Consider the following 27,916-nt stretch of genomic DNA (forward strand, 5'->3'; position numbering starts at 1 on the left):
TTCACACTTGTGCTTAGAGAGCGGTTTTGTCTTGTTAGCCTTGAAGTATTAGGTACTAGTTAGAAACAATCCATAACAGTGTGTGTTTTCTCCTGATAAAGGTGCTTAGTGTCTCGTGGTGGGGATTCTTCAAGGGCTATACAAAACAGAGTGTTGCAGTACCTCCTGTACTACCTTTGCAGATGCAGAAAATCATCTTAAAATACCTGGGGTTTCTCTCAGAACTCAGCAGGGGAGGTCCAAAAGCCTTGATGCCCTTGGTAAACCCACTGGTCAGTTCACAGTCTTGGTTATGGTTTGAAGTGTTGCATAGGGGGTTTATGGTCAAGCATAAACAATGCTGAATGCAAGATAAAAGAGGAGTGATAAAAACAATTATTTTCTAATCCTTGAATGTGTGCAGTAGTTAGGGATGCTGTAGTTATTAACATTTTTAAAACACTGTTGAAAATACAGGCTCCAAGATGTACCTTGCCACTGGACAGCTGCTGAACTAGCAGAATGGGAAAATAGCTGTCTGCTCGTTGCTTCAGCATCTTTCTCTCCAGGGGTGTGTGCATGTGTTTAAGTTGAAAATTCTAGTGTAAGAAGAAGTCTAAGCTTTCTATACAAGATTTCTGTACAAAATTCAGCCTGGAGCGTGTTCTCTCTGTAGCCAAGTTATCAGGCCCTTGAACTCTTTGCTTTTTAAGTGGGAAAATATGATAGGCTGCTAACAGTACAGCAGATCCATTGTAATAAAAAGCTTTTCATTAGCTTAAAATTTCTTTACATGACGAATAGCAATTTAAATTTAATGAAACACTTAAACTTTATTGATGTGTGGATGAAATTATAGTGTTGGACTTGTTCAGCGGTTGAAGTAATTCAAAATTATTAAAAGCCTTTACTTTGAACTGTGAAAAATCTTAAGCTTTCCAGTTGTTGTGGGTCACTCCTGAGTCCAGATAGCTTCCAAATGTTAATTTTGGACTTGAACAATTTTTAAGGATCTATTGTTCAGGTCATGCAAAGACATTCTTCATTTCAAATCCATGCCCTTTTCAAAATGCTGTTGGGATTCAGTGAAACTTGGAAGTGAAAAACAATGAAATAGTAACACTGGAAGCCAGTGCAAGTTCTCACCTTCAGTCTAATAGATAGGATAGATATGCAGTCTCACTGAATATTGTGCTTCACAACAATTTGTGATGAAGTTTTTCTTACACGTATTCTATACTGTGCTTCACAACAATTTTTATATTTTTTTTTTCCTTTTTCCTAGCAGAGTAGAGGGCAGTAAGGTGGGAGCTTTTTGTTTTGGTTCAGTTGTTGGGGGTTGAGGGTATTTGTGCTTGTGTTTTTTTTACTGCAGTAACATCTCTACAAGCTGATGTGGTCTGGTTCCAACTCACTAGTTATTTAAACAAATAAAATTCTATGTGAAATCCAGTTTATGGCATTTTTTGCCAAAAATTTAAGGTATACTCTTGTGTGTAATTATTACTGATTTGCTGATCTACGTACATTGGACTGCAGTACGTGGTGCAGTTTTAAATACTTACATTGGTAGAAGTAAGGGCTGGCTGAAAGTCAAAATTATGACTCCCTCTTCAAAGTCATTGTAAGTTACCGGGGGGGAGGGTGGGGAGCAAACCCCAAACAACTAGATTTTACCATCGAACTCAAATTTGAGAATTTGGTGAAAAGGAGCAAAGCGTGACCTTGCACTGTGTCTTCCAAGGAATTCACTGCCTCTGTAACCAAGGTCCCTTTCTCCGCTCACATCTTTCCCGTGACTCGATACTACCGCCATGCCTCCAGAACACTGCTACCTATTAGTGTTTGCTTGTAAGCTAATACCCTGGCTTTGATTTGTTTGCCAATTTGCTGAATTTAGTTACTAAGGACAAATAAAAATTCCATGTATCCACAAATGGTACACAAAGCAATTCGGAAGAAAGTATGTAAAAATATTAACACCCAGTCCTGTGGTTTCTTTCAGTGTGGTGGCTGACTGCTTGAATTGTTTGAGTTAAGAACATTCACAGACCTTTGTAGAATCAGGTTCCAAAAGAATTGCGGCTTTTATATTATATCTGTGCCGTCTGCGTGTTACCATTGCACTTCTGAAATGATTCAATAGCAACTTTAAAAAAAAATAAATCATTAATTGTACTAACAAAACTATACTGTAAAAGTCAGGAAAATTGTGTATCTTATTGCTGCTAGTAATCTTTTTGCTCAAAGCACCACTTTTAAAGTTTCTTACTTTAAAAAAAAAAAAAAAAAAAGGCAAACACCACAAACTAAAAACCAAAACCCAAACTTTTAAAAAGTATATCTGTCTGATGTTGCTGTAATAAACACAGGACGTGTGTCACTGGTGACTAAGGTATGTTTTCTCTGTAGCTTAAAGGTTAGGCAGATGCAGGACATACCTGGACACTAAAATTATTAGTGTCTGTATTGTTCCAAATACTTTCTTTTTGAAATTGGTCTCTTTTGGATCGGTTGGCTTCAGTTTTCTCATTTCTTATAATAATAATATTTGAGTGACAACTGAAGTAAATTCATAAACATAGTATATCTCTAAGCCCATTCTTCATTTATGAAATTGCTGTCATTTTGCATATGACAGGCTATTATTACAGTACCAGTGACTTCAGGAATTATGAGAAGAACACACAGTTTCCTGAGTGAGTCTGTGTTTTGAAAGGTTTTAGTAATTTTAGGTTTTATAAAATCATGAAAGAACACCTTCAGGGTGCCTTAAAAAATGATGTGTTTGAAAGAAAGAAATGAATATTCCTGCATGCTATGCTTGGTTTGTGTTAGTGAAAGGAAATATTGCTTGAGATTTTTGGATTCAACTGTTCTCAGTTTTGATAGAGATGTTGATTTTTAGTATACCTTACAATTAAAGAAGTGACTTGCTTTTCCCATTGAATTGGTCATTCCATATCTTTATGGTACATATAGCTACCCTCTTTTATCTGTGAAACACATCTTTTTGAATTGATGCTTCTTGCCGTTACATCAATCATCCTGTATTGGGGTATCTGGGGGCACTGTGAAGGGCTTAGTCTCTGTTGCTGACTTTAACCCCTACTGACACCACCGCATGTGTGACCAGGCATTAACCTGCACATTTGTAAAGTGAGAGATATCGCTGGGATTGTCAAGGACCACCAAATACGATGAGTTATCACACTCAGACTTTTGGAAGCCTATGTTAAAATTGTGAAGTGAAGGGGTACAATTGGTTTCCTTTTTCTAAATGGCTTAATTGTGAGGAATTTGGAAAATGCTTTCGGTAAATGACAAACGAGGTACAGTACTGGCAATGATATGAGTACCAGGCTTCAGAAATATGTAGGTACTAGTTTTACAAGATGATGATACTCTTAGTATGTCCAACATATGTCCACAACTTTGTGCAACAATTTCTCTCTTTTTCTTAAATCTGGAAGAAAAACCCAGAGTTTTTAAGCAGCAAAGCAGTGTCTTGGTCAGCGCGTTCTAACTTTATTTCATGAGAAAACTGCTGATGCAGATGGCTTTTTTGAAAATATGTCCAATATGTATCAAATATGTATTTGCAGTCTGTCCCCTTTTTACTGTATCTTGCCTTCAGTGTTTCCCTTGCTTACAGACATTGTAGACTTAAGAATGTTCCGTGGCCAGAAAGGAGCCATTAAGTTCCCATTCTGCCAGATTTCTTGGATATACACAGAAGGATCTCAATCCTGCATTACAAGCTGCTAAAATCGGTGGGAACAATCACAAGGGACATGTGCCCTGCTGATTTTTTAGCACCTTGCATGTTAACACTCTCTGCTTTGTCAGAAGAAAATCCTTCAGCATTAAAATTGTTCTTATAGTGGAAATCTACTGATAACAGAACTTACATACAAAATGCTATGACTATTATATGCTGAAAATTAGGGGGGGCAGAGGGAGGGAATTTGTTAAAAACTTTCCGGGGGGTGAATAAGCAGTATTTGCTTAGGAGGCCATCCTACAGCTAATGGATTGCTGGTAGAAAAAGTTCAGGTAATACTGAGACCTCCTTAAGATGTATTAATTTTCATGTCAAGAAGGAGGGTTTGTTATATCTAAGTGTCTCACACACAAATTTCATTTTTTCAGACCTATTTTTCCCACGCAGGAAGAGCAATGGTTTTGTTTTGGATGGTATATATTATGTTGTAGTTGGGTGAAATGTCTTTTCTTGAAATACAATTATTTTTTTCAGTCTCAAACCAGCTACATCAAGTATCTGATAGTTGTGACTATTCAATACTGTTGGGTTTCTCCTTAAGTCACACATATATAGCCACTTAAATTCAACCAAAAAAAGACTCAACAGCCCCAACACTGTTACTACTGTAGAAGCATTTTTTTCAAGTGCTACTAAATCTGTAGGGCAGCACACTGTTGGCTGTGAAGTCTTTGTATCCCTGTTCTGTCTCAAGGTCACATTTATGGGTTACACCCACATGTTGATGGGGCAGCTGCGCATGTAGAGCACTGTTTAATGGCTGTAACTGTGCCAGACAATTTTGTTAAAACTTAAATGAAAGCAACAAAAAGACAAGTTTCTATGCATGTATGTCTCAAGTACTGAGCTTAGCTAAGGGTCGTTGATGCATTTGTTTACAAATGGTGATTTGAGTGAGCTGATACCTGTGTATGCTTAGATTAAGAGGTACAGATGGCTATAAACTCTGAAGTAATTTTATTTTATCACATTAGGTGCTTTGTTTGGTTTAAAGGCGTTTGATTTTTTTGCTTTTGCCATTTACATTTCTTGTTACCAGATTAGCAGGTTGAAATTTTGCTTAATCTGCAATAATTCAAGTAATTTGAGTCTTTATGGTTCAATTCTCAGTATGGTATGCAGCATCCTTTGCTCATGACCTTCAGGTCTGGGTTGGTAAAAGGCCTTTGACACTTTGTTACTGTCTTTGAATGGAATAAATGAAAGTAAACCCATCTCTTAACAAAACTCTGCTAAGAAAATGTTTACAAATGCATATCAAATTGGTCTTCAGTAACCTGCCCATCTTTTAAGTATGAGATGCTAGCAAACATCTCTTCTTCCCAAATGTTAAGCACTGTTGGGTTTTGCATTTCTTGTTGTAGTGTTTGGCCTTTACAGGTTTTGCTCCTTATCGTCTTAACAATAAAGCAGGTTGTATTCTGCCCTAAGACGCAGTGGATTTTATAGTGTGTGGTAAGGATCAGGAAGCAGCAAATATTTGGACTGAAGACTTCTTCAGCTGTCCCTCAAATCCTTCTGGCAGTTTAGATGGAGAAGCAGAAAGTTCAGAACAGCCTCAGCAACTTCTCTTTGAAAGACATCTTACTTTGGGCTGTGCATGAGGGTACAGAACCAGTATTATTCCCTTGCTGTTCTCTTGTATACTGAAGTTCATGTGTAGACAAAGGTGTTAAACACAGGTATTGACAGTCTTTAGAGCTCTTGCTGCTCCAAGCGAGCTGAAACACAGAAACCTTCAGGTTCTTTGAACATCATGACATAATTTCTATTGCTTGAGTCAAAATAGTTCAAAAACTACAAGTAACGTAAGTCGTCTTGAAAGCCTTCATGTTTAATATTATTGGAAAGTAGTTTTGTGTCAAGGCCTTCAAATGACATCCGCTGTGTTACATCTACATAGTGTCACGGCTGTAAGTAAGAGCAAGACAACTAATTCAAATATCTAGTTCGCTGGCCTTCGGATCTCAAAATATTTAGCTAGGTTCTGACTCTTAGCACTCAGGCTCTGTCCTCCCTTGCTTCAGAACTATGCTTTGTAAAACCACTTTCCCACATAGATTACCAGTAATTTCTTCGTTGAATTTCAGTTACCGATAGCTATCCTTTAGGTGACTTTTTCTCTGGTTCTGAAGGTGCTGTATATTTATAATTACCATGAGCTATGCGGAGAAGAATTTCAAGGAAACTAATCTGATTCACAGTTTAATTAGTATGGAGCTAGTAAGAACAATAGATTTATCAAAACATTTTCAATTTTACCAAGAAAGACCTGCTAATGAGCTATTTATAGCACACTTGTATCTATTTTTATCAGTAGTCTAAGGACTGGCTTAGGACAAACGGGTTAAAAAACAGGAAATGTGGTTAAATAAGTGGGTAATCTCTCCAGAGAGTTTCCAGTTTGCCTACACATTCACATTTTCTTCTGAATGTACTTTCAAAACAACACTTCAGTACCTTGAAATCCATCTCCGTTTAAAGGAGGGAATGTTTCCAGCAATAGCAGGAAGTGGCCTAGTGAAAAGTTTTACATTCTTTGTCGAATTCAAATGAGGTTCTGGAGTCCCTGTCTGTAAGTGGTTTTTTTCTGCTTAAGTAACATTGGAGCAGTTGTATGACATTTCAGTTAGTTCAGGTGTATTATATGAATCCACGAAACTCTGTGAACACTGTAATTGTATCTTCCATTCTAGACTGGTTTTAATTACTTTCCTCCAACTTTACTCTTTCATTTACATGGGGCTATATTTATTTGTTAATATACTAAGCACATAATTTTTTAAAATATATATAATCATGTTTGGAGGTAGTGAAAATACTGTTATTAATCCGACTTCATAAATCTTACTGTGAAGGAATTTACTGAACATAATGTCCATTTAACACTCTAAGAGGTGGTGTCCATATTTCTTTGGGCAAAGCAGAAGCAATAACTAGATGAAAGCCATTCTTTGCACTCCTCATTACTGGTTTTTTGACAGCTACTAATTATTAGCTTTTTTAAAATCAACTTGAAAATTATTTGTGAGTCAAAATGAGGAGGGACTATAATAAATAAATAAAGCTGCCTAAGTGGTGGTAAAGGTTATGACCTGGCAGAATTCTGGTTTTAGAGCTACTGCCAAATAGATGTGTTCTGCTGTTAGCATTCTACAGTTTTCTAAAAATGTTTTTATCCAGGGCAAACAACAAAGCGTGATAGCAAATATATTTTTAGTAATTGGAAAGAAATAAACAGGCTTGTCTTGCAACCTTAATTTAGAAAACAGGCCACTGGTAGTACCGGTATTTGAAGCTGATTTCCTATCAACCGTCTTTGAAGGGAGAAACCTGTGTGTTGTTGTAAAGAGTAGAGGTGAGCTGCTTTGTTATGTCCATGGGGAAATTCCAAGTCACATTTCTATTTTATTTTTTTTTACCTTTTTTTTTTTAATATATTTTTTTCAAACATCTAGGGGGTGTCAGGTTAGATGATACCACTGTGTGGGTGGGGACGCTTCAGTAAAATAGCATGACATACTCACGTACCAGTGCTGCAGTTCATGAAAGGCAAACAAGTTAGGTTTCTGTCTATTCCACAGTTAGGAGACTGTCTTGAAAAGTATATGCTTCTTGGAGATTAGAACACTTTTCTAAATGAAGTATTGCATTCACTGTAGTAATTGCAAAGAGTAGCTAGCTTTTAAAATTATTTTCCAGAGACATTAAGTGATTTAGGAGATTTTCTAATGGGGCAAATACAGTTTGTTGTTCTAGAAGCGTACAAAGTTTTCATTCATAATGTAATTTTATTTATTTCATTTAATTTCTATATTAGAATTAAATGGACTGTCAGCCACATTATATTTTCCCTGATTATAAAGGTTACATTGCTAAATCGTTTAGGGAGACAACACCTTTATACAAAAGTTTTGTGTAGCCTTAGGCGTACTCTTGGTCCGCATGGGTAGCAGATGCCACTCTCTTCTTTCATGTCATCCAGGGTGCTTAATTCTAAATCCAAATTGCTTGTCTATTATTTTTTTTCAAATTCAAGTTAAGTGCCCTGACAGAGTCAATAAATAAATCCATACCAAATAGCTTCACAATACCAACACAATGTCAAACATTTTTGCTATACATACTTCATAGCTCTGTAGCCTCACTCTCTGAAGTATGTGTCATGTAAGGTATATTATAAGTCATGTTTATTTGGAATGCTGCATAGTAAAACTAAGAGTATTTTGGTGTTCATTTTAATTTTCACTTTTAGTCTGTGCTGCTGCTTGTTCATTTCTTAGGATAAGGTAGTTGACAGAGCTTCATCATGCTCTGGGAAGTGTCAGGCAGTCATCTGTAAGTGTAGGAAACCTAAGAGCTATTCTGTAGATCTCTTAAATTAAAATTTGTGTATGAAGGCATGTCTGCACGGATGCTGTTTTTTTTAAATTCTTCTAGCAACTTCTGCATGCAGACAGTGCTGAGTACTCTGCTGACCTGCTGCGACCTCAGGCAATGTTTTACTACTTAGTGCCTCTTTCCCCTCCTACCCATTCTGTCTTACCTGTTTATATTTTTAGTTTTCAAAAAGAGTTTAGTTGATTTTAGTCGGAAGTTATCGGCTAGGTTAGATTAAAAAGTGAAATCCTGTGGTGTGTGTCAGGCCGTCGGGTGGCTTCATGTGTCAGGAGGCATCCGTCTAACCTTGAAATGCCCAAGGGGGCTGCACGGGGCAGGACAGTGCTCGCTGGGTGCATTGCGTGACATGGTCTGCCTTTCCAAGAGCTGCAGAAATACAAATAACAGTCTGCCATCCCACAGGGTATCCTGCTAGCCCATAGTACTGCTTTTGTAACATGAGTTTCGTGGAGGAAGAAGTGTCCTGACCACACTAGAAATCATGCTAGAGTAATTGTAGCTGAAGCAGTTGTTAAATACTGCTGTTGCTTCAGCTGCATTGCAGCCAGAGCCCAGAGGAAATGTAACAGTTAAATCAGACTGTTTAAAGAAGTTACATGGCTTTGTGGATACCATTCATTAGTTTCTTTTTTAATGTGCAGTACACAGCACTGATTAACGACTTGCAGTAGATGTGTGCAGTTTTTTTCCAGCAGTTTCATATAGCAGATAGAGAAGAGCTGCAGGAGCTCAACTGACATACAGTTCAAAATACTTTGTGTATGACTTGCGGTAAAGTTCAGCACTGTATATCTGAAGCTTGAAGATGAATGCTTCCAATATCAAGTCAGCTAAATCTGGCAATAGGGTATAATGTAACTGAAAAGCATATATATCAAATAATTTAAGAATCGGGTGCCTGCCTTAGAACAGAGCAGATGAAATAATTTTTTTCTATTTGTCCTCTAAATTTACTATCAGCATAGCAAATGAAATGTCTAGGAACAGTCAAATGTCACTGCTGTGCATCTAGGTATAAAAAAATATTAACCTCTTTGGATCACCAAATTCTGTTTGTTTGTTTTTTTGGAGGAAAGTTTTTATTAAAAAGTAATCAGGGGAAAAAAAGTTTTCAGACTGATTAACTGTTACTGGCATAACTCACTGGACAGAAATAAATTGTAAAAATATTGCATACAATTGGATGGGTTTGAAATTTGAAAATTCGAACTCCCAGGCATCAGTTTTGCTAATTCTACCAAGTCATGTTCAAGGCTCAAGGCCAACAAATTTAGTGCGCTTTCTTCAGAGGCACTAAGAAACATTGCTACCACCAGCAGCAGTTGCTTGCCCATGCAAGTACTGACCTCCTGCAGGGGCCAGAATGTGCTCTGTTGTTTCCTAAATTGGTGGCTCAGTGCCTGCCCAAGACTCATTTATGTTTCAGTCCCTCAGAGCCTAGGTTTCTAATAAGCCAGTCAACTCAGTGTTGAAAGCAGGGCTGGTAGCATGGTCAGCATATAGAGAACCATGCATTGACCTTTGGTGAATCCTTCTCCTTCCTTCCTTTTCAAAAAAAAAAACAAAAAACAAAAAAAAGGAGGGGGGGGGCAGGCAGAATGGCAGAATTGAGTGACAGCTGTCAAACCGTAGAACTTCCTGTGAATGTTTTTTCTAATCCTCCACAAGAAGAGCTGCAGCTTTTATTCCTGCCTGATTTTTATTATACTGTGAATTTGCCTAAGAACTTTTTTCTTTTGACCCTTCACAGCCTCACATCCTCGAGTCTGGTGTGGTTTGCTGCTGATGAGGAGAGGTACCTGCTGACACCACCTACTTTTTCTAAACAGTTCTGTGCTTTTATCCTCCCCTCCTCCTTTTTGCACAACAGGCAAGCTGATGGGCTTGTTCAGCAAGAAGCAGCAGCCGGGATAGCTTCCCAGTTGTCCATCTCGAATGAGGTTCCGATCTCACAAGAGTTAATGTATGTCAAAGCCAAGCTGCCTGGTTAAAATTTCCTGTGTGTTTCAGTTGTCTTAGCTGAACTTCAGTTCATTCTTTGAAATCTTGAGTCTGCTGAAGACGTAAAAAAGTTTGATGCTCATATCCTCTCTCTCTATCAAGTTACTCTAGAAGGACTGGGAACATGTGAAGACCTGTGTTGGCTTCTGACACAGAAGCAGCATCCTGATGTATTCGGTTTTACCGTGTGTGCAACTTCTGCTCTATTCATGCATGCAAGTTTTTGTAGCCTCTTTGTGTCTTAAAATTACACATACAGTATTGCAGTTCCAGCTTTTGCATGCTTATTCAGTTGCTTTGGAGGTTTCATAGTAGAATGCTGTCATCTAAGTACTTGAGGGAAACATAGCTCTGAGAACTACATGTGGGACACTGGTAGCCTTACACCATCTGAAGATCTCTTGAATGACTCTTGCATTGGCAAGCCAGAAGTTTAGTTTCTGTTACTCCTCAGAACCACAGATCTTTCTCCCTTCTGCTTTTCCCATAGTTCACATAGTCATCCTTGCTACAGCTTTACAGTATTGTTAAAATTGCTTGTAAATGTAATTTTTCTGACATTTAATTTGTGGGAGGAAAAAAAATTAATAGGTGATGTAAACTAGAGATTAAATTTAATGGGAATCTTGTTAGATGTTTCACCGGTAAAAAGTACAGTGGAGGGCCCAAAATTGGAAGGTGCTATTTTAAAGTTTCTGTCAACCATTGTGGTAGTTGATGGCTGAAATTGTCCTTCATTTTTGTGTCTTAAGTCTTCCCATCCATTTTTCTTTAGAGCAGTATTGGGTCTTTGTTTGTGGCAGCTAGAATTCCGGCAACTTGAGTCTTCAGTGTTAAGAATAGAGTGGGAGTGGAATGCATTTATGCTGTAACAGAATAATAACATTTTCCTGAAAGAAATTGCAAGGGCTTGTTGAGACTTTCTTTAACACATTTCTGTCAGAAGCTATAGAAAGGCATTGTATTTGTGCTTCAATATGCTAAATAAGAGGTATTTTAGACTTAAGAATGTTATGTTTCACTTGATTAGCCTAAATGTTGCAACCTACAGTTATATGGTGCATTAGCTTTCAGTGCTGTATAATAGGACTGGCAGCATGGTGTCCCAAAAACTGTAATTGTGTGGGCTGCTGAACAGTCGTAGAGAAAGCTGCACAAAAATTCTATTCTAGACAGAATTTTTTCATTTTGAAATGAATTTCACAACAAATTCACAGTTGGATGCCACCGCTTGTGTTTCCAGTGAATCACACTCCAGAAAAGTAATACTTTGCTTCAACAAAGCCTGCCATGAAGTGTGGTGATATAAATCAGAAATTGGATATTTTTTAATTGTAATTTTTCAAAATATAGTACAGTTATTAACTATGCCTGCAGGTCCTGACATTCAGATACGTTTGGTTTTGTCTCTACACACAAAATGAAAATCCTTCACAAATAAGACAAAAAGAAGGGCTGGGGGAAATACCCTTTTTACTTATGCTCTGTTCATGATAGGAAACTGACTCCCCAACAGCAATGGTTGTCACAACACCACATATTTAATAGCATAGTCAGCGCAAACCTGTAACACAGTGACCTTTAATTTCTAGCCTAAGGTTACCGATGGTCAATTCATTTCTACCTTTCTTTCTTGTGACAGTATTTTTCTTCAGTTTAGCTAGTTCTCCCTTCTCTCCCTGTATGGATCAGCTTGCTGGTGCTTTTGGAGTGTAATTTCGGCTTCTTTCCATCTTTGTTTTTTTTTTTAGCTTACCAAGACAAGGTCTTTTAGACTATTAGATGCTGCAATTAAGGGAACTAGTTTCATATACATGAACTCTTTAAACTGCATAGCTTTGCACAGTTTGTGCTGAATTATCTGCTCTTAAATTGCAAAACCTGTCTAAGAAACTGAGTAAATACTTGAGGCGATGCTGAGCCCCCTGATCCTGCAGTCATAGCAGGACTGGACCTGCTATGAAAGGTCAGGAACACCTAATTAGTGCTACTGGAATTGCAAGAGATAATCTTCTTTAAGCTCTTAGTTCACCTATTTGTCCTTGTATGTGGTGCAAGGATGCAAGATAAAATGTGTTTGCTTATGCCCTTTCACTGAGATTGAAGTTAACAGTTTTATCACGCAGCTGGGATGGCCTAGCAATATGCAATACCAAGCTACTGTCACTTTGTTTTTATCATAGATTCCATCTCAATTCCATTTAGTCAATTCATTCTCAGTTCTTCAATTAGAAGATGTAAATGAGCATGTTTTAGCTGTCCACCACCAAAGGTATTTAACACCTGGTGCTAATGTTGCTGAGTATTTCATGCTTGTAGAAATCAACCGTACGTGGTTATGGTAACTGGGTGACTAAGAAATATCTTATGGGAGGTTTCCACAGACATAGCTGATAGGCAACTTTTACTAGCACAGTCAAAAGCTGTTTAATTTGGGTGCTCTCAGCAGCAGCAGACAGAATTAGCAGCTCCTATCCTGAGGCAAGCTGCATGAACACAGGAGAAAAAGCACGCTACCTCAGGCGCTGAAGTGGGATGGGTGGGAAATGAGGATTCTTCCTTGGAACCACATCACCCTCTTACCCAACCCACCCGCTTCAGTCTCTGTACACTCCAGCTTTTCACTCACCTCCTTGATAACCTTCTTCCCAGCTCAGCCCATGGCCTCCTCTCTGCAGCCCCCCTCTGTACTTTCATTATGGCTTCCCAGCTGTGCCAGGGGTTGAGTGAGATGCTTCATAAGAGAACAGTCAGTTGGGGCAGAGAAGTGCTGCTTAGTTCAAGAGTGAAATTTTGATTGACTAATGAACATGTTCTAGCAGTGATCAGGTATCCATAGAGAAGGGAGACCAGCAAAGTCTTAATGGTGCGCGGTATTTGTGCAAAAGTAAAAACACACAGTTTCCGCATGAAAGGTCCTACTGTTACAAGATGAGGCTGGTAGGCAACCAAAAGATGAATACCACACAGATTTGCAGAGCAAAATCAACCCTTTGCACCCTGAGATTAACTGCAAACCAGCTCCCAAATTTGTCATGTGCTTCTTGATGTGATTTGCATACCACCGTTCGGTGCCTAGTTCAGTTGTATTTGCTTCTGGGACGTGATACAAATTTTGTCCTCTGTGATATGTAAGCCTGCTGAGGATTTAAACTGGGGCAGAGTGAAGTAGAAGAAGGAAAACAATAGAAGAGGAAAAAGGAAGGGGGTGTTGCATTTCCACATACACCTGTGATCTTTTGGTGTGGTTCGAGTACTGATGTGTAGCGTTCTTTGTTTTGCAGATTACAGGGGAGGAGAAAAAAAAAAGTCAAGTTTTATAAAATTTCTGGTATTGCTCTATTTCTCCCTTCCTTGTTGCAAAAAATCACTAAATCACAAGAAATTATAAGCTTGCGACCCAGCATACTATGCTGTTTGACTTGTCGTTGGTTTAGCTTAGATGGAAAGAATGAATGAGATTTTTCAAGAAAAAAAGATAGCGAGAAAAGGCATTAGAGATGTTTTGGAATGTGTGGGGAAAGGCTTGTATTTTTCTTTACCTTTATCGGTTATTTGCATCTCTGCCAGTGTGAAAAATAGAACATTCCTTCTTAAAAGGTCTGAATTCTTTTTTATGTTCAGAAACCAAACTGCTTGTAGCGAGAGCATTAAAATCTTTGATGCTTGCCTGTTTGCTATGAACTTTTGAAACGGAGGCTGTCTTGATACACGGGCCTGTTTGCAGAGCTCAGCTGTGTCCTGACTGCAAGCTGGAACAAAAGTCACCACTCTTGTGCTATTCATGGGGTTGTTCAGCGTATCTCCCTGTGCTTTCCCCCAGCACCCTTGCTTCCAACTGGAGACCTGTGATGCTCTCCAGTAAGCACCCTCCAATTTAAACTCCAGGGTGCATCGCATAGTGTAGATGCAGGCAATCAAAGTGTTCCTACCTCATGCAAGAAGGTCCTGTCACCCTTTCATCCTACTCTTATAAAATGTTTGTCCATAACTGTCTAAGTAAGAAAGAGCTAGCATCTCCTTTTTAAATTCTGAGGTGAGTTGTAGGACCAGTGGTTAAAAAAATGAGCACAACTGAGATGGCAGTTGAGACACTGCTCTGTTCTCCCATAGAATAACTCATTTTGATGATCTTGGATAACTCCTTTTAAAGCTGTTTTTCACAGAAGGATTAAGTTGCTGCATTGGCGTTGTCGGAGGAAAGGTGGAGCAAGTAAGATGAACTGATGAAAGGTTCACTTTGTGATTTTTATAACAGAAGCCTTAATCACACTGTGATCTCTGAACTGTGTGCTCTCACCAGTCTTTGTCCATGATTCTTATCTTTTATTGTTGATTAAATATAGTGAAGGGAGTGATGGGGTCCTTGCACTATCTCTGATTCATGCTAGAGAAATCAAAAGTCATGTGGATCTGTAACCCTCTCATTACTTTGTTGCACTTCCAACATTTATGCATACTTACTAAAGTTAAATGTTTTCCAGTTTGCCTTTGCCTACAAAGTGAAGTGCCTAGAAAAGCAAATGGGGCAGTTGTACATTTTTGCCTATTTTAGATCTTATACAACTGGAGTCCACGTCTGGGAAGTTACTCCAGAATTACAGCAGTGTAGGGGATGAAGAGTCTGTCCTAACTAAAGCATACCCTGCTGGATGTCCTTTTGTTTAGAATTTCCTTTTTAGTATAAATTGATAACCATTTCATGTGCTTGGTAAATAAATGCTTACTTGACTTTTCCACCCTCCCCAAGAGGAAATTTCTGCTAAGGCATGGCATATCCCATAAACTGCCATGAGTAATATTTTTGAAACAGCATTCAGAGAAACAAGAGTCCTTGCTATTTCTATCTGTAATAATAATTTACAGTCAGAGAAGCTGATAAAGTAGTAAGATCTTCTTGAAGACTCTTGTACAAACAAAAACCGTTGTCTTCCCTGTTTCTTTAGAACTTACCGAGTTGTAGTGCGTGTTCTGTGCCATGGTATGTGTATTCTGGTAGGACATCTAGAATTTATTTTTTAATAATGGTAGGGGTTTTTTTATTAAATTGCAAAGTCGGTGAAATTAATTTGCCAGAGAAGAAGAATACCGAAACAGGAACCTACTGGCTTTTTTAACCTTTTGCTGTAAGGAAATGTACCTTTCTCCATTTGATTTGAAAAAGGAAATAGACTGGTGGTGTGGCTATGGAACTTTCTCTTTCTGCCTCTGATTGCAAAAGTGCTAGTAAAAGAATGAAAAGAAGTAGTACAGTATTGAACAGTAGAACATTATGGCTTTGTTGAGAGAACAGAATGAAAGTAATTAATTCCCTTGTTTGGTTTTGTTTCAGGTGTTAGAAACTATTTGAAAGAAGCATTAGTGAATATCATTGCTGTGCATGCAGAGGTGAGGAAAAACTTCAGATTGCTTCACGCTTACATTCATATGAATAATTTCAGTGTACTCTGTGTGGTAGATCCTGACTGTCATCACCCCTGAAAACTGTACCTCTGTTGAAGTGTCTTCGTTATAGATGTGAGTGCTTTGGGTTAGATTCAGCCAACCAAGTATGCAGCTGCTAACTTCTTCTAAAGGCCGAAGGAGATCAACAGTTCCTGTTTATCCTCTGTAACACTCCATTACATCTTTTTGTTTCCACTATCTGATGGAAGAGGAAAGCTGAAGTCTAAAGCTCAATTCTTCCCTTTTCATGCAGATTAGATATAGATCGGTACAATGCTCACTTTCTCTGATTAGCTTTGTTTTCCACAACATACAAAAATGTGCTTGTGCTTCGCTTTGGAAGAGATGTTCAACATATGCTGCTTGGTCATTCTCATACATAGGATAAAAGTGAAAACCTAAAATCAGAAAGTTTTATAGTCTTTGTACAGCACAAAGTGTGTTTGAAATACTTAAGTAGGTAATGACTTATTATACAGAGTGTATATTAGAATTAAAATATTATCAAAATAACATGCTTGCAGAGCTGCAGTTATTTGGCTTTTTGTGATAATATGCAGGAATTTTCTATAGTCCTTTAAATTACAGCCTCTGTTCTACATCTTCCTTCCTTCTAATCATCAAGTATTACCAGATTACTGTTGCTCCTGGTATAAGCATTGGTAGTAATATTACTCTTACTTTTAAAATATCACAAGTATAGCTATGTATCTTCTCAATCTAATTAGAATCTGATGAGATTCATTTGAGGCTTTTGTTTAGTTTATTCCTCATTAAACTGCAAGGATTCATATATAGTGAGATATTTTCAGAAACTTTAAATTTAATTTGCAGTATTTTTGATTCAATTTTCTGTGTTTAATTGTAGCAGTTTTCACAGAAGCATTGCTGATTTTACCAAATGCTTCTGAGTGAAGGAATAAGCAACTCCAAAAATATATACCAACATGATATTAATTTTTAATGTTGTTTTTCACTGTAGTGGAAATTAATAAAAATGAAAGCAATGAGAGGTGTTGCTTTAAAAAATTCAAAGGCATTTGTGCCTTAATAAGCTAATCTGTAAACATGTATACTCGTTAAAATGCTGGAGCAGAAAGGTGCTCTGCCTTGCTGACTTCATTAAGACCGATACCGATTTTGGCCCAAATAGTGTTGCCTCATAAATTTCTAGACATGATATATTACAGAAATATGAAAACATGTGTCAAGATGAAACTCCCATTTCCACTGTTTTCTGGTGAAATTCTGTAAGCTGGGTCAGATTTAAGTTTAGTTAGCAGGGGTGCAAGTTTCTGTAGTTTGAAACAGCAAAAATTAACCATCAGCTGAACGGCAAGCATGGACTGGAGTGGAAAGAAAATTGTTTCTCTACCTTTGAGTTCAAATTTAACTGAAATCAAAATAAGGGCTTCTTGTTGCAAATTTGTGATGATTCACCATTGCTGAGAATTTTTTTTTCCTGGATTCTGTATAGTAACTTCAAGAGTGCTCGTTGTGGGCACAAATAATTTCTTCTCAGTAGAAGTTTTTTGGGCGTGTTCCTGGTATATTTGTGTTGAATTGCTCAGCAATATCTGCTGCTGAGTAAGATGACCCCTTCACAAATCGTTACTGGTTGGGTTTCCCTTACCGTACAGCTATGTATGTCACTTACTTAGCTTTTGTGGGTCAAAATAGTTAAAAACAGGCTGCACATTTGAATTAGCAATAACAGCCAATAGCTGTGGTCAGTGTACTTAGCCTGTGGTACAGACCTGCCTTTTGGAACGGTCAGCTTTATGGGATCCCTGATACATGATTCATTATTAAACCACTGAAAACTGTAGGAATCCTGCATTCTTCCCCGCCCCCCCCCCCCCCCATTTACTTTTACACACATGTATTAATATTTTCTGTCAGTTACTATATTTCCTTGTCAGACATGAGATCTAAACTTCACATAAAGCAAAAGTATTCTAGCAAAAAAATCATTCCACTACTTAATTTGTTAGACCATTTTAAAGCAGAAATTGGGGGTAAATATTTAAAAACTCTGTGCAGTTCACTTTCTTTCTTGCACCACTCCAGTCACATCATCTTCAGTTCCTTGTGTCATCTTTTCCCCCAACCCACTGCAGTTTTAATGCAGCTTTATCATCACCTTTATGTCTTGACACAGGTTTGGTCTGTCTAACCTATAATCTCACTTCCTCCTATATTCCAACCTCTTGGCCTGCATTTTCCCCAATTCTGTGTAGAAAAATCTTTTTTTTTTTTTTTTTAATTCACCAACAATTTCTCGCTTCCTTAAAGGTCCCTTTAAGGAAGATTGGTTTCTTCATGCTTTCCTTCAGACATAGGTCTGATGTTCAATTTGTGTTGCTGTCATGATGCAGTCACTGTTCTGAACCTCCAAATACCACTTTAAGAAGTTATACAAATAAGTAGTTTAAAAAATGGTCTTGTTGCATAGAAAAAATAGTAAGGTGTAATGTTTTTGCCAGAGAACTAATAAATGGCAGAAGAATGGTGGAAGAATCTAAATGAAAATCCATTAAAGGGCCATATTCTCAAACCCTTTCAAAGGCTTCTCTCTGCCATAGAGCATAGATACTAGCCATTTGACAGTGGTCAAATTCACAGGATTCTAGGAGAAATAGCAAAATATGTGGATAAATAAGGCTGAATGTATAATTGGGTCAGTCAGTCACACAACCCTGAATTAAAGGTGCTCTCTGCAGAACAGCAGTCTCTGTACAACCACTTCACTACCTGCACCTGTCAGCTGAGAGCACACGTTTTGAAGTTGAACTGCTTTTAGGCATTGTGAGAAAGTTGTCAGTATCACATGCTTTTAACAGAAGTGATTGGTCAAAGCACAGGGCAAGCATCAAAAAAAATCCTTCATATTCCAGTTGCTGTTGAAAATTTTTTGTTCATTGATAAAAATTAAGTGGTCCTAAATTGTTTGATGATTTTTACTGTAGAAAAATATTTCTGTTGCTATAGTTATTGTGTTCATGATTCTTCTTTTGTAAAAATCAGGTGTTTACCATTTCCAAAGACTTAGTTCCTCGGGTAATGTCAAGGGTTGTAGAAGCAGTCTCTGAAGAGCTGAGTCGACTGATGCAGTGTGTTTCATCCTTCAGCAAAAATGGAGCTTTACAGGTACCCGAATACTTTGTACTGTCAAACATCTGTATCTAGAAAACAGAATAACAGAGATATATAATCTGTGTTATTTTTTGGATTTATTGTAGCAATGAAAGCAGAGATAAAAAGGATTAGTATCAACCTATTTCAGATTTATGAATGAATACCCTTTGGGAGACTGGTTCTTGGATTTGATTATATTTTAGTGTTGCCCTTGTGTCTGAGTGCTTAAAAGGTTAGCTGTATCCTGTGAGATAAAAAGCATCATAATGGTATCTGTTTGAAATGTTGTTATCTGTCTTTGGCCTATCATCAAGAAATTACTTTAAAAGAAAATAAACAAATTTGTGATATTTTGAGATTTTAAAATCTTGAAAATACGACGCAGTAGGGTCTTGCAAGTCTTTGCAAAACTAGTCACTGTTATGCTATTTCTACATTAGCACTTTGCAGCATGGGTAGGACAGACACTCTTAAACAGCCTTCTTCATTTACGGCTGGATTGGTAGTCATACTTGCTATTGGATAAATTTTAAAGGACTAAGAAAAAAATCTTTTCTAAAAAAAAAAAAATATCCCTTTGAATCAATGATTGCTATGGCTGTAACAGGCAAAAAGAGCAAACTCCCAATTTCCATTGTGCATTTTTGCATGATGATGGGAAAATAATTATCCAATTGCAAGTCTTATTTTCCAACTGCTGGTAGTAATTGCATTGGACAGAGAATTAGGGTAGAAAGATCGCAACCAAATAAGATTGATTATTTAAAACCGAATCAGTGAATAGCACAAAGCTACCCATATGTCACTTCTGTTTGACTAGATAGCCCGCTGTATGAACTCGCTGCCTAAACCCATAATTGAAAAGATTTTCTCTCCCTACTGTAAATTTGTCACTCGTGGTCATTTTCTGTTCCTCTGAACGTAGAAAATCCTGTTTGGCAGGCAGCAGGGGTGTGAGAATGATCTGAGCCTAGTCAGGCTGATCAAAAAATACCCGTTCCTGAAGAGGAGCCTGAATCTGTATTCCCACTCCCATGACCCACAGTTTTGCAGGGTTAGCCCTTCTGCTGTGTTTATTTAGGCTGTCATATCTGAGAATATGACACTTCCCCATGGTACTGCTGCCTCCTAAAACTTAGGAAAGACTCCAGAATCTTATGCGTAGGACTTCAAAAAAAGTCCAAGGCTGTTCAGCTTGGAGCACCATACAAAAAGAGGCGAAACATTCTGTGTTGAGAAAAGCATTTCTTTGCTTTTATAAAGCAAAAAAAAGTATAAAGTATAGAATTGTATATAAAGCTGGTGGGTGGCTGTGTCATATTTTGTGCCAGAAAGTTCTGGCGCTAAAAAAGCCTAAATTTCAGCTGGCTTCCTACCTAGGGGAGAGATGAGGTTGAAGACCTAAAAACCAAAGCCTTTCATTAGAACTGGAATTAGATGTCTGTGTTGCATTATAAAAAAGTTTGTTTTGGAAGATTAATGTCATATTAGTTGGGTGTAAATGTAGATCAGTTTCTGTAACGGCTAACTGGTTTAAATTTTATCTTTATGACGAACAAGAATGGAATGTGAATTTACATGAAGTTTACTTTCTATTTTTAAATAAAATGACTTAAACTATTGATCACATGCAGAATGTTTCAATTTCATATCAAACCTGTGATGATAATGATTGCTTTTCAAAGACTAAAGGATGACCAATGAAATCTGTTTAATAGTTGCGTTCGTTCTCCACCACGGTTTGCCTAGGTGAAAATTAATACCTAGATACACAGTGCAGTGCAGGAGTAAAATCCTCAAGCTTGTGTGCCCACCAAGTTACAGAGAAGCAGCAGAGCACAACCATTTTACTTCCTCATCTGATGGAAAAAAAATAAATTCAACAGGAAAACCAAGAATAAAATGTGTATCGACAGATTTTTGTACTCTTGTGTTTCCTTCCTCCCTGGCCAGACTGTGCTGTGAGAAGTTAAGCTCACTGTATCTAATTTAAAAAAAAAAATAATAATCAAAGTTTTATCCTTCTGTCTTTCTATCACACTACAGAAAAGACAGAATAGAATTGAAGATTTATTGCTTTTACTGAGTGACAATCCAATGGTTTTTAGACTGCTACGTAGTGATTGTAGAAACAGTTTGACTTGAATCAAAAGTGTGAAATTGTTCCTTTTAGCAGTCTCCTGACATCACAGCATGGCAACAAAAAATAACAGGAAACAAACTTTTGAAAGCCAAGACAGCTTATAACTGCAGCATGCAATAATATTTGGCTCTCAAAAAGATGAAACTTTGGGATACTGGTATTCACTTGGCAAAAGGACATTGTGTCATTTTTTTAATATTTGTGTTTCTGTCTTTAGGCAAGACTTGAAATCTGTGCATTGAGAGATACCGTGGCCATATACCTAACACCTGAAAGCAAGTAAGATGTACTGTAATGTCTGGTTTTTCAGTGTAATGGAATTCTTGATAAACATGCAAAATCATATAATGTAGATTAAGGATTAAGAAATTTTGCTTCAAATAGAACGTGTGATATACTAGATAAATACATGAAAAACAGATTATTAGCAAGGTTTTAATAGATAACTTTTTGGTTTTACTTGAGTTTTTAGAGAAAAACTAGTATTTGCCACTCAAAAAAAAGAAAAAAAACTTATGAACAGCAGTACAACTGCTGAGGAAGATTACACTAAAGCAAGACAAAAGCAGATATCGCTGACTTTTATGCAGTTTTTCATAGCAGTCTCATAAACCATATGGCAAAGAACCAGCCAGACCAGTCAGAGAAGCTACAGAACCAGACAGTGGCAGGATCCCCTTATAGGGATATGGAGAACTAGGGCTCTGTGCAAGCTTGTACAATACCCTGCTCCTTCACACAGCTGATCAGGGAAAGTGAATTCAGCTTCACACTGCCTCTTAGAATGAAAGCCTTCAAAAGGCTTTCAGCAATTTAGCATTTCTCAGTGAGGTGCAAGACAAAGATAAATAGTGTGGGACACACACATTAACATAGAGAAAGAAAAGCATTAGCAGCATCAGTGGCTGATGCAGTCAAGGCATGTAAAAACAGGCTATGATAGCTGTCAGCAGTTTTGAGTAAAGCTGATTGAAATTTCTAGGTGATTATGTCAGGAATTGGATATGGGCAGGTTCATTCATTATTTTAATTACCTACATTTCTGTTAGGGTTGGCATTACACGTTCCTGCACATGGCAGTTTGGTCATCTTACCTAATCAATGCTGTAGGAGACACTGCAGGGCTTGAGGGCCTAGTTTGTCCTCATAGTGTCACAGATAGTGTCTTGTGGTGTCACTGCATTCAGTTAAGATTTCCCTCTCCTGAGTGTCTGTTATAACGAAGACCTCTACGTGAAAACTACTTGGCACTGGCTCAGATTGGATAAAGTAGAAGTGGTACTGTCCCTGATCGGCATGGGGCAAAGCACAGTGAACCCCGGGAGCTGGAGCATCATACATGCCTTTTTATTCCTGGACTTGCCACTAGTAGTAGTTGCCACAATTCACCGTGTTAATCTTTTGTTGACAAGATTGTACCTATCAGTGAAGGTCCTGCATCATTCCTTGTACTTCTGTTATCTGTTGCACAAAGAGGGGTGAAAAGCCCATCTTTGGAGTAACTCGAAACTTGACTGGATAATGCCCCAAGAAACTTCTAACCTGAAGTTGGCCCTGCTTTGAGAGGGGGGATGGACCTAAAGACTATGAATCTGTGTTACCTCAATGCAAGCCTACTGCAACTCTCTCTGTTGGCCCCCTTCTGCAGGGGAGAATGCAGTGACCTATCTACTGAGCATAGAAAGCCAAAATCAGAGTTTTATCTGTGCTTCACACTCTGGTGGTCATTTAGTTTGAGGCAGAAGGCAGGCTGGCAAGTGTAATTCTTGAAGAGTCCAGGATGGTCAAGCACAGTCTTAAATCAGCTGCTGATTTAACATTTCCTGTTAATGTATGGGATTCGTCACATAGGAGACCTGCTTGAATCCATGATCACGTTATGTTCCATTTTTACATGAATTTCATCGTGTCTCAAGTTAATGTTTTGTTAATTCATTGAAATAAGAATGGATAAAATATAGCATATCTCCATGGAATTCATAGAGAGAAACTGTGAATGCTGAGATTTGTACCAGTGGAAAATGAGTATTTTTCTTTTCCTTGCAGCTCAAGCTTTAAGCAAGCTTTGGAAGCCTTGCCCCAGCTCTCAAGTGGAACTGACAAAAAGTGAGTATAATGCACCCTCATGGCTCAAAAGACCAGAAAGGAGACACTGCTTTTTACTCTTATATCAGAACTTTGTTATGAGAGAGTTAATGTTCACTAGTTTTGACCCTTCTGAATTACAGAGCAGAAGCCCCTTTGGACAGAGATAAGCTAAGTCTTTGTTCGTCATGGCCTATTAAATTACACAGAAGAGCCAATGGCTTTATAGCATATCCCTCTTGCCTGTCCTAGTCTTATCAGTTCAGTGTAGCTTTGTATTTCTTTTGCAAGTTCAGTCTGTTTTAGCCTTTGTTGTTAAAGTTTCTGTGAGGTCTTTGTCTTATCTTACTGCATTTAGCAGCAGTAAAGAAAAAAGGCCAAGGAGCCAAGTCCAAGCTTTTGCCAGCTGATATATAAGGAACTCTCAAAACTGGCCTGTTTCATTTTAAAAAAATAAATGAGAAGGGTCTGTGGTCCTTCCTTAACATCGGGAGGAATTTTGGGTTCCTCCTTCCCCACCATAGCAACCTTTGACAACCAAGCTGTTTTGGTGCATCTGACCTAGTATTTGGTAGGCTGTTTTACAAGTGTAGCTTAATGAAGAGTAGTACGGCAAAACTAGTATGGGTTTGTGATGAGAATATTAGTGTAAGTATAGATGTTTTGAACTTGAGATTAGTATTGTGGTATTTCGGGGAACTGAACTGCATCAAATCAGTTTGCACTTAACAGCCAGAATTTAGAGTATTTTGTAGACACATGAAGAGTTGTTTGTGTAGCCCATGGTCTACTGACATGCCTTCTTCCAGTCCCCTGTCTGTTTATTCAAACGTGCTCCTTGCTAGTCGCAACAAGTCTCAGGATACCTCCTTGCCTTACTTACCTTTATGCTTTATTAAAGATAGGAATCCGTTTTGAGTAAGGAGAGTTCTTTAAACTCAGACTTTCTGAAACACCTGTAGAATTTTTTTTTTTATTTTTTTTTTTACTTAGTCACAAGCATTTGAGCTTCATGGGACAGATGATAATCAATAACTGCATCATTTTTACATCTACCTCAGAGTTCTGAGCCCTAGACAGTGCAAAACTTGTTCGGTTTCCAGGTCGTTACACCACAATTGTCACCGTTGCAGGCAGCTCATTGTAATCTACACATATTTGTGTAAAATAACGCACGTTTGTGTGCTGATTTAGAGCTGTTCATTTCCCTTCATTCACAGTCATTACTGTGATACTAAATGATGAATGTGGCCATAGTCATCTTCCAGAGGACTTGCTGAGGAAGCAGATACAGTTTTTGTGGTTCAAGTTGTTGTTGTTGTTGGGGTTTTTGAACATACAGTATAATTTCTTATCTTACTGGCTGCTAAATAATCACAGCTTGCCAAAAAGTTGAGGTGATATATGTCTGCCCTATCTAGCTTGTTTCTGAAATAGAGCAAAAAGTTCAGGGAACATATTCTTCCCTAGAATACAGGGAAAATAAAACACACAGGCAAGACCGTAAAACTTCATGATGCATCTCCACTGTTACAATAAATATCCCCTACGACAGAGCCATCAACATGCTTAGTCCTACACCTGTAGTTTCTGGATTATAATAAATTTTATCCACTGCACCAAGTACCTTCTTGGCAGCTATGTAGGTGTAAACAAACCATAGTTATGCTCCAAAATGAACTCGGACGTAGTTTGTTATCTATAAAGAACAAAAACACACGGTTGTCAGTGAATTAGTATTTCTTCTGAAAGTCATACCATCTCTGATCTTTCAGCCATGATACTTAAGAGAAACCTATGAATACCTTCCAAAGTTTGAGAAAATTCACAGTTCAGCTACACACAAAAAGCCATAGTCTTGATAGGGATAATGGTTTTGTGGTACATAGTCTGGCAGTTGGGATTTTCATTACAGAAGTATGTTATGATGCTCTCTACCAGTCCTTTTGCCACTGTTTTGCAAATACACTTCTCTCAAGATGATGATCTTTATCTGGAAGGAAAGCCATATAAAGGGCTATATTATCACCCTGATAAAATCTCTGTGGCTAAGTCATCTTCTGGCCACAGATCATCCTCACACATTTGGTACACTTCTAAATACCTATAATATTCATGTATTTTAGTAGACCCAATTTTAGGCCTTTTATTTAAACAGAGAATGTACTTGAAGTCACAGACGGAATAGCCAGAATTTTTGGTAATTGTTACCTTTTCAGAATCTGCCAAAGTTGTAACTATTTTCCTTTTACAGGTTACTTGAGGAGTTACTAAACAAATTCAAAAGCAGTATGCACTTGCAGCTGACCTGTTTTCAAGCTTCTTCATCAGCAATGATGAAAACATAGACAACGACATAATGCAGGCAACTCAAGACAAGTGTGCTTAAACATCACCCCTCTTGTCTGTACTTAATTCCTTTCAAGTGTCCAAAGAACAAAAGGAATTTCACTGAACAAGAAATTTGAGATAGAATTCTTTGAGAGAGTAATGGTATGGGGTATTCTGCTGAGTGAGACTTCTGGTCATAAATACCTTGATAAAATGATTTTCTGTCTACTGTGTTTCATTCTGTGGAGGGGTTTAAGCAGATTTTTGTTTACATACGCTCTTCTTGGCTGTACGTTCATGGAGAAATATTCATTGGTGTACTGCAGTCTGTTTCATTTGTTAAAAATACATTGAAATGGGTTTTTAACAAATGTCACCTTAAATGTGAGTATTACTCCTGTTCTTCAGTGTAACAATCTGTTACTTTCTAGAATTAGTGATACTGATGTGAGTGGAAGACTCAACCTCTATAAACTGTTGAGAAGTATCTAATAAACATTACTACATACAGCTAATTAGTGTTCAGTTACAATATGGAGAAGGACACTGCTTCTTTGCATTTAAAAATTGCCATTTTTTTGTTGTTATCATCTACAATTTTGGTGGTTGTAAGTCTTGATTTCTTGGGAGGTTTTATTTTCTTCCTTCTTTTTTAATTAAACATGTTCCTGCTTCTTGTTTCTCCTTTCAGTTGGAGTATTGGTGGTAACTTACACATTTGAAATAAGCTCTCCTTTCATTGGCAGTTAACAGAAAAGTGCTCTGAGTTTATAATATCAGTAGAAATTAAAAAAAAAAATCAAGTAAAATATTCTTTGGTGTTAAGGAGTAGAATAGTTAATAGCCTCTTGCATAGTCAAAAATAAGGAGCAGCACCATATGTCACTGGTTTTGCTGCTTCCTTCTTACTCATCTTTTCTTGTTCTTACAGGCTCACTACCACTGTCTTCCTCTTCCCTCTTTTTAGTCAGTCCATTTTTCACCACCAATTATTGAATTTGTGTGGAGAAGAATAGGGATTCAGGAGGAAAGAACAGATTTGCCGCCATTAAGATGTAGTTACACAAAGATCAAGAACCGTTTTCCCAACAGGGGAGATTTGACACTGACTTTCATTTTAGGACTTGATACAAGATCACAAAATATCTGCAGGAAGCTATAACAAGAGAGCAACTAATAGAAAGTGGTCGTCTTTTGGGAAGTGAGGAGCAAGTTTAATTTTATAACTGAAATCATGACTTAAATAATGCAGGAATAACTTATTCTTTCTGTATTTACAGTCATTTGGAGTGGGACTTTTCAGAAACAATGCAGAGTTTTCAAAGTTTTTTTTAATGTCAGCATTTTCTTCTGCCAGTTCAGTTTACATGCTTTAAAAATACAATGTACAGTCCTTTTAACATGAAATAACTGAAGAAACAATTTGATGCACATGTATTTACTCGTTAAAAAAAAAATAAAAATATGTGTAAGTAGTATTAGCATGTTGAATGGAAGTGTGAAGTTTCATATGTCATTGTTGGCTTTCAGGGAGAATTGTTAAATGCCTGGAGCAGTGTTGTTCTGTTAAATGTTGTCCATTCTAAGCTGGTCATAGTCTCAGCTGCTGGTATTAACTGAACTAGTCATCCAGTTAGCTCAACTTGTTAAAGATTTTGCTTTGGAATAATAAAATATTAAGAAATATGGTCATAAGTTCTTCTTTAATTCCTCACTTTCCAAGAAATGTGGTTTCTTTATATATATTGCTAATCTACATTTTCTACATTTGTATCAGACATGTCCCAAAGTATCGAAAACATTTTATCATCTGTACTGAATTAATATGTATATTCAGGCATCTCTTTATTCTAATATTATTCTCTTAGTCATCTTCTGTTACAACACCTTGTTGCTTGTCTTTAAAACCTGAAGTCAGGTGTTTGTGTTTAGATGCTTTTCTGAAGTAACACTTCAGAAAATGTCATTGACAGCTGACAAGAGAATCTCTAAGGGACTAAAATGTTACTTGAATTCAACCCAATATGAAGTAAATGCTCGCGGTTAAGTCAGAGCACTGTATTTCAATAAATCCACTTGGGGGAACTAAGGAAGTCAGCGAGCATCATGCTGCAGCACTATGTTGTGGAATCCCTTTGCGTGGAAGGAGCTGGGACTGCTGAGACTTCATAGTCAGCCTACAGCAGGCTGCAGTTCCTCTGAAAAGAAAATTATAGAAAACAAGAAGTGGTCCGTGTGGGTTTTGCAGAAAAAAAACCCAAACAAAACAAAACAAAACACAGCCCAAACCTGTTCAAAGATACACTGAGTTTTAAAAGTGGAAAAAGATGGGGAGACCACAACAAAATACACAATCATTTGGGGCTTGCAGAGAAAAGAGAGGCAGCAAGGAAATCAAAGTAACAGAAGTGAAAGGTTCTGACATTTAAAGCAAAGGTAAATGCTGAAAACAGTACAAGAGAAAATAAAGTGAATTATTACATGAACTTTGAACCTCTAGAAAAATCTAAAAATACAGACTGGAAAGAAATTGACACAAATAAAAACCTGGGGATGTTTTTTTCTCATTTAAAAGGAAAATTAGGAAGTAACAAGACTGTAGAATATAT

The 27,916-nt window shown here is 37.6% G+C and overlaps 1 protein-coding gene across 2 annotated transcripts in view; it reads left to right on the forward strand.

Annotated features, from left to right (window-relative positions):
* EXOC2 (exocyst complex component 2) overlaps positions 1-27,002 on the forward strand; it is a 133,687-nt gene extending 106,685 nt beyond the window's left edge. For both annotated transcript variants that reach the window (XM_055798805.1, XM_055798807.1), the window contains exons 24-28: positions 15,498-15,553; positions 18,638-18,760; positions 21,109-21,170; positions 22,938-22,997; positions 25,231-27,002. In XM_055798805.1, coding sequence (XP_055654780.1) covers positions 15,498-15,553; positions 18,638-18,760; positions 21,109-21,170; positions 22,938-22,997; positions 25,231-25,324 — 395 coding nt within the window. In that variant the 3' untranslated portion in view covers positions 25,325-27,002. The remainder of the gene's footprint in view (positions 1-15,497; positions 15,554-18,637; positions 18,761-21,108; positions 21,171-22,937; positions 22,998-25,230) is intronic.
* Positions 27,003-27,916: the final 914 nt, after the last annotated feature.

This window comes from Falco peregrinus, chromosome 3 (assembly GCF_023634155.1).
Source record: "Falco peregrinus isolate bFalPer1 chromosome 3, bFalPer1.pri, whole genome shotgun sequence".
Lineage (NCBI taxonomy): Eukaryota > Metazoa > Chordata > Aves > Falconiformes > Falconidae > Falco > Falco peregrinus.